General features: G+C 31.5%; 1 protein-coding gene across 1 annotated transcript; it reads left to right on the forward strand.

Annotated features, from left to right (window-relative positions):
- The first annotated feature begins 236 nt into the window (after positions 1-236).
- Positions 237-5,435, forward strand: LOC139510583 (uncharacterized). The gene is made up of 3 exons (XM_071297145.1): positions 237-877; positions 3,176-3,277; positions 4,353-5,435. The coding sequence occupies exons 1-3, from the start codon at positions 238-240 to the stop codon at positions 5,171-5,173; spliced, it is 1,563 nt and encodes a 520-aa protein (XP_071153246.1). The 5' UTR covers position 237; the 3' UTR covers positions 5,174-5,435.
- Positions 5,436-7,855: the final 2,420 nt, after the last annotated feature.

Below are 7,855 nucleotides of genomic sequence, written 5' to 3' on the forward strand. Positions count from 1 at the left end.
TACTTTTCCCGAAAAATACTTTTCCAATCATTATTCATTCTTTTGTTCATGTCTTGTGCATTCAAGTGTGTACACTGTTAAATATTTATCAAAAAAATATATGTTTCACTCTAACCAGAGACATATATATATGTCTCTGCTCTAACGTACAATGATGACAAGTTAAATAATAGAAAAATAACTAATGTATAAATGACTGAATTAATGAATTCTACTGGTCGTTTTTTTCAGACAAAGATGTCGTACTTTTGTCGATTCATGAAAAAACTACATGCAAAAGAAATTAAAAAAGACGAAAATGGAAAGGCTAAACAGTTTCAACTTTTTAGCATCAGACGACCGTACATGCGAGCTTTCCATACTTCGTGGTTTTGTTTTTTTCTAGCCTTTACATCATGGTTTGGTATACAGCCACTTATACCAACAATTATGAAGGAATTAAAACTTTCCAAAACAGATGTTGCGAACTCCGGTATAGCAAGCGTAGCTGCTACTATTGGGTTACGAATCATTGTTGGACCTCTTTGTGATAAATTTGGACCAAGAAAAATCATGTCTGCTTTACTATTAACAGGGTCTATTCCCATGGCTCTTGCAGGGCTAATAAAAAATGGGACAGGACTTATTGTTTTACGTCTTTTTATTGGTGTTTTGGGAGGGGCCTTTGTCCCATGTCAGTTTTGGACCAGCATTATGTTTAACTCAAAAATTGTTGGCACCGCCAACGCTCTTGTTGGTGGATGGGGAAATCTTGGTGGAGGATTTACTTTCCTGTTTATGCCGGCGATATTTCAATTGGTCAAGTTGGCAGGCGCAGATGAATTTCTTGCTTGGAAAATATCAGTTATAATACCTGCTCTAATCTGTTGTATTGCAGGTAAGACTAGATAAAATGCATATATTTGATTATTTCTAGACTCTATTCATGATTCAATATGTATCAAATTTTCGATTAATAAACTACCTTTTAACACAATACAGGACATATCATAATGGCAAATGTAAATAGAACTACATGTATTTTGGATAGATAGATGCATTGAAAATAAATGTATCTTAATTTTTGTAATCGATTTAAATGTGATGACTTGTGAGGTTTCATGCTACTCGCAAAGAAAAGCATCTTTTATGATTCAATTAGTATCATGATCTAACATATTTTTTTTATATATATTTGATTAAGACAAGTGAAGAAGCCAATTAATTGAAGAACACTTAAACAAATGTGCGATTTTGCCTTGAAGTTCTTTGTCAATGTTATTTCTCAGAATAATATTCGTCGGACAAAGCGGCATAATCAGATCATGTTTGTTTATAACTTGTATTTTACTTCTGATCTTTGTTCCTTTGTATATGTAGCATGTTTCCAAATAGAAACATCTGAAGCACAAATGGAAAATAAAACGCCTTTATGATATTAAAAAAAGAGATGGCCATAATGTAAATTTTATGGAGGTTAATATTTATTACATGTTACACTAATTTGCTATTTTGTTTTAAACCTTTGAAAATTTCGTTGAAATTTCTTAATGATATATTTGTTTTAATATAAAACAAAACGCTTTTGTAATATTTGTATTACTAATTGCTGCCTTTTTCTTGACACCAAAATAGCATGTTCAGCATAAGGCATGACAGATTGACGTCGTAATAGAATGTTGACAATTGAAAAATTAAATTAAACGCCACTTTGAATGTAAAAGAGGCGAAAGATACCAGAGGGATATTCAAACTCATAAGTAGGAAAAAAATGCATACAAAATACTCAACCGATATTCTAAATGACATAAGTGTCCTCACGAACAATGAAATGATTGAGGGTCTTTAAAGAGCTCAGCAAAGTTTCCTAAATTAAAAAAAACATCAATTTTATCAGCAATCAAAGTCGGATATTACAGTTTTTTTGTGAAACTACCTATTCCAAAAAGTAAAATCACAAAAATACTCCGAACGTTAATCAGATATGGATACTAAAAAATTTCATATATCTTTCAGAGTACACACAATCTAAGACTTTTCAACTTGCAATAGTATAAAAATCTGACTTTGCCACATTTGACACGTGTATTCACCATTCTAATCAAAAAATTAATTCAAAAATAGAACGGCCAACGTGGATACAAGTATTTTGTCTTAGCGATGGTTAATCCCTCTAATTCATACAAATCATTTTCTTAAACTGATATAGTCAAGTTGCTGAATTTCTTGTTTAACACTGTATTTGATGCGTTTGCTATCAGTATTTTCTTGATAGAGAGTTGCTGATAACAAGGAAGCATTTACACCAAGAGTTTCAAGTGGTGAAGTTTCACGATTATGTTGACCGTTATGGAACATCTGCTTCACATATGACGACGGATGTGTGACAATTGTCGTAGCTACAATCCCAATTCTTCTTCCGAATTTGACCTGCCGAATTGGACATATCAAGGAGTTTGTACTGGTATAAGCAACACGATTAGTACCAGTTGAAGCAGGATATGCTTACCATTGCACACTACCATCGGTTTTGGCTGGAGTTCTTTAGTTTCTATGATTTGTTTTGTGAACTGTTCTTGACTTTTTTTTTCTTACTATTTTGCCTTGCTTTTTTCGACTACTAGTTTGCATCTTCCTTTGATATACTGTGCCTCTTTTCTCAAAGTATGAATGAAGTGAAAATTTAAGAGAAATGTACATAAACTAGAAAGAATGAGAGAAAATAAATAAACTTCCGGTGGTGAAAAGTACACATTTTTAATGTATATATTGGTTAAGAATTAGAGCAATAATATCTGTCTTAAAGATTTATGACATTTTGTCTGTAAACATATGAATATTTCAATGTGTAGGTGAGACGACCGATTAACATATTTGACACTTACATTGTTTTATAAAATATGTAATTTATTTTTCTATGTTGTTGATTAATTATTATCACTGTTGGGTTCTTACCTAGTGATCTGCTAACAACACCAAAAACAATATAATGGTAGTTAATTCAACGTCATTATAACTAGAATTAAGTGTCTTCATTAAGAGGAATGCATTTGACCTCGGATTTAATTCCCTACTAAATCAACCTTTAGTATAAGGCTGCAAGACAATAATTCATCAGGAAAATAAGCTATAATATGTCTTTATATAAGCCACAGTTAGATTTCAAAAAGTTTTATCTCCAAATAATCTGTTTCAGGTGTAACAATTTTGTTTACCTCGGATGACTGCCCACAAGGTCCATGGAGAAAACGGCTTTTGCCTGAAAGAACAAATCAAGATACTGCTGTAATTGGAGAAGGTAAATAATAAAACATGATATCTTTGACAAGTTTCTTTATCTCGTTATTGTTCATCATTTTAGTAATTGGCCAATGGAATTATTCCCTCCATGTAAACTAGTTATTGAGTAGATATGAAAAGGAAAACACAGAATCAGGTATATTAAAACCAGTTTGGAAAAGACCACAAGTATTTGTTTAAAAGACTGGTACAAAAACGCAGGTATATTTGGTGTGCATGCATAATAAGACTTAGAAAAATAGCGTACACAATGCTTGTCGTAAATGAAATCAAGCAAAAGGAAATATGCTTCCTGACATATTATCCCGTCCTGCAAATATTAAACGGTAATTGTATTTTAGAGGTTCCATACACATATTAAAACCCTAGGTCTCCTTGATAAATGGAAATCACATATCTAAGCAGTTTTGATACAAACAATTTCAATAAGATTGATTAATTGATAGATTGGTATTCCTTGACCCGAATCTCAACAAGTAAGTATATTATATACAAATAAATTCAGAATCCATGTTCGTATATGAACGATTAAACTAGTTGAAAATCATGGCAATAAAAACATTGTACATTTTTAAATAAGAAAGACTCAAATTGGTGTTCTATTCTGGTAGAAGATGTCCAAGTTATACAGATATAAGAACGGCATGTGTGTTAAAATCTATAATTTTTTTTTATCCTTTGTACAACATTTCAAAATTTTGATTTTGAGTATCTACAATAAATGTAACATCAGAACAAAACATATACCCCCGTTAACGTTATTTCCAATTATACCGTAATTAAAATTAATTTTGAACGAGTAATTGACCCTCTGAGAAACAATGTTATCTGTTCGTCTTCGTGTGAAAGTAAACCATAGATTTTTATCACTTATTTTAAAATCATTTATCAAGCTAAAATATTTCGATGTCTATAGTTATTTTCCACTAGCATTAAAATTGGTAAAGCGCCTTCATATCACGTTCCACATATCATGCTTTCCACGTATCATGCTTTGTAAAAGCTAATTTTGTTATGATATGACAGAGAACTACTATCAAATTAAAATAATCATTATGACGCCTTATTTTTAGAGGAAAGTTTACAGTCAGAAGAATCAAAGAATTTAGATTTCGAACACAGGCGACAGAGTAACGCATGGACAGTCAGTACAGTTTTTATTTTATTTGTACAGTATGGACTGTGTTTTGGAGTGGAAATCGCGACTAACACAGTTTTAAACTTGTATCTTCTATATAAGTTTAAAATTGAAGGATGCAATGAAACTGAAGTTGAAATCAGCAATGGGGTCGGCAATGTAGTCAGTAATGCAACCCAGATAAAAACTTTTTCTAGAAATGACTTTCATTGCAGTGTTTTAAATCAAAATACAGCAAGTTTGATTGCATCACTGTTTGGACTCATGAATCTTTTTGCCCGCGCTTTAGGCGGGAGTTTATCAGATGCCTTATTCAAAACACTGAAACTTCCTGGACGTCTTATAGCCCACCAATTATGTTTAGCGGGAGAAGGAGTAATGCTGATAATTTTCAGCCAGATGACATCAATTCCGTCGGCTATTGCCACATTAACCATGTGTAGTGTGTTTGTACAAGCGTCCGAAGGAACAACATTTTCTCTTGTTCCCTATGTTAACAAACAACGAGTAGGGGTTATTGCTGGACTTGTTGGTGCTGGGGGCAACACTGGTGCCATTATATGGAATACGATATGGCTTCAGTTAGTAGACATTAATCCTAGTATGTGGTTTTGGATACTTGGTGTGTGCGTTATTTGTGGAAGTACTCTTACCTTATTTATACGAATAGAGAACACAACAACATGGCATTTATTTAAAAAAAAAAAAAAAAAAAAAACGGCAAATAAAATGACAGATTTTTATGGAAAAGATTAAATTAATGGTTTACAGCATACACAATTTGCTTGCATAAAATCAAGAAAACATTGTATTATTTCAGAATGTATGTCATTTATACATTCCGAATAAATATAAGAGTAAGTGTTAGCTTGAAAAAGTTTTTTTTATTCTCATAAGTACTTTGAAAAATGAAGATATAATGTGTGCATTTCACAGATTTAAAATTCATACTACAGTCCTAACTGCGGTCAATGTGTATTAGAATATTAAGTATTAAAAGAATTATATAAACTATAAATGCTCAATCAATACGAATTGTTGTCTGTGTTTGCTATGCCCAGTATTAAAATTATATTTAGGAACCAATTTTGTATGTACTTTTAGTTAGACGTTGCTTTATATGGAAGTGTTCGATTATATATCCTGAAAATATTAAAAAAAAATAAACAAAACAAAACAAAAACAATTATGTTGCATGTTACTAAATCAATATTTTTATTACTTGTAATTTAAGGTAAAATAACAAAAATACTGAACTCAGAGAAAATTCCAAACGAAAAGTATCCAATCAAATGATAAAACACATCAAACGAATGGACAACAACTGTCATATTCCTGACTTGGTACAGACATTTTCAATTGTATAAAAGGGTGGATTGAACCTGCTTTTATAGCATTAAACTCTCATATATATCACTACGCGAGTAAAATAATTTTGTCGTTCAAAAGTATTTTCAAAATTATAATAGAACTATATATAACATAATGGCGGGATCTTTAAAAGTACAGAGCCACGTCATATGTACCAAAGAAACATAAAAAGTCACACGTACAAAAGTAAAAACAAAAATTACAATGACAATCATTCTGCCAAAATTCCTGTTAACCCAACATCAGGATGGTTTCTTAGCCAAAACTGAAGTCATGAAATGTGTCAAGTATAGGAGAAAAAAGAATGGGTATGACCAAACTTTGCATTTGGAAGAGTAAAGTTTCAATTTAGAATAGTTTATAGTAATTATTTAACATGGTTATCCAAATGCAAACATTTCAACTCTAGTGTCATAGATGACGGGTATGTAAATAAAGGCAACAGTATGGTATACAGTTGTTCAGTAGTCATATATCTATTAAGCGATAAACAACACGGGTTACCAACTCAAACCGAGGAAAACGCATCAACTATAAGAGGAAAACAACGGAATACCTGAAACACTGAACTTCAACAAAATCAAACGTCAACATACATAGAAACGTACTATTTGATAACAATCTGACTTGGTACATGTACAGGACATTTTAAGAAAATAATTAGGAGTTAAACCTGGCTTTATTATTCGCGAAACCTCCCGTTGATATGTCAATGTTAATATATACCTCTAATATGACAACAATAGGTGACAGGAATACTTACTAATAAATGCAAAATTACCCAGGACAGAGAAATACATAAATAAATAACTTAATACTAAATTACAACATGTAAACCACTGAATAACAACACGGACACCTCCCTTGAAAATACGACAAAACGTTTACCACAAGCATTAAATCATGAAACGTTGTTTAGTATGGGTTTTTTTATTTAAAGAAACGCAATGAACTGTGTAAGAAAAATGAATACGGTCAGATTTCGCGGATATTTTCTTTCGCGTTCAGCGCTTTCAAGTCCACTTTGCGACGATTCAATTTCACGATTTTAAAATTTACTTGATGCAGTTTTATAAAGAAAAATTTCAGTCTTAAATAATCACGACGATTTATGTTCGTGTTAATTTTCTACTCACGAAATTCGCAAAAAATAGTTGGTTTACGGTATTCGAGTGCTAAATTACTTAAAATGTGCTTTTTACAACTTGGTCTGTAAAAATACATGGGGAACTCTGTCAAAGTAAGGTAATTCTGATTTTCATTATGATTTTACACATTATTAGAAAAAATATGCGAAAAAGGATGCAAATGAGGGAAAATACTGATGTATTTTTATAGCTTTAACAGTTATTTCTATTTTTTGTTCAATCTGTAAACCAAACTGATGTTTGTCATATACCCATATGCTTACTGCCCCAGAAGACTCAGTGAATCCTTGCCATACACAGTTAAACATTTAAATTTGGATAAAACACAATTTTAAACTGGTTCCTGAAAGATTCCATTGCATTAATATTTACAGGAAATGAGCTTAATGATTATTGTATGGCCTTGAACTAGTACAATGACAGAGTGCATAATTTCCTTGAGGGGATATATAATCAGTTATAGATCTCTCATTGACATGAATGCAAATCTACGTCTTTAATTAAATTATTAACTGATTCATCCTTAGACATCTGAAGCTTTCATATATCATTCATTAAGTACAAATATAGCCATATCTTTTTCGACAATAAAAATATAGGGTCATGTGACTTTTAAGGCTTTCGAATGGCATTGCTTACAAACACTGTAGATCCCATTACTGTTCAATATTGAAGTAAATCAAAAAAAGTGCATTAAATATTCATCACTTATTTCATTCTTTAGTTTTGATCTATCTTTTAATAAATATGTAAATAAATTACTAAAAATTAACTCATCATAGATACCAGGATTAAAATTTTATATATACGCCAGACGCGCGTTTCGTCTCCAAAAGACTCATCAGTGACACTCGAATCAAACAAAATTAAAAGGCCAAATAAAGTACGAAACTGAAGAGCATTGATGACCGAAAATTCT

Source organism: Mytilus edulis, chromosome 2, assembly GCF_963676685.1.
Source record: "Mytilus edulis chromosome 2, xbMytEdul2.2, whole genome shotgun sequence".
Lineage (NCBI taxonomy): Eukaryota > Metazoa > Mollusca > Bivalvia > Mytilida > Mytilidae > Mytilus > Mytilus edulis.

Excerpts from the sequence above, each read along its gene's own strand:
- LOC139510583 (XM_071297145.1), top strand. The coding sequence starts at position 238 with ATGTCGTACTTTTGTCGATTCATGAAAAAACTACATGCAAAAGAAATT. Across the intron at positions 878-3,175 it reads TCTAATCTGTTGTATTGCAG|GTGTAACAATTTTGTTTACC; the intron begins GTAAGACTAGAT and ends AATCTGTTTCAG. Across the intron at positions 3,278-4,352 it reads TACTGCTGTAATTGGAGAAG|AGGAAAGTTTACAGTCAGAA; the intron begins GTAAATAATAAA and ends CCTTATTTTTAG.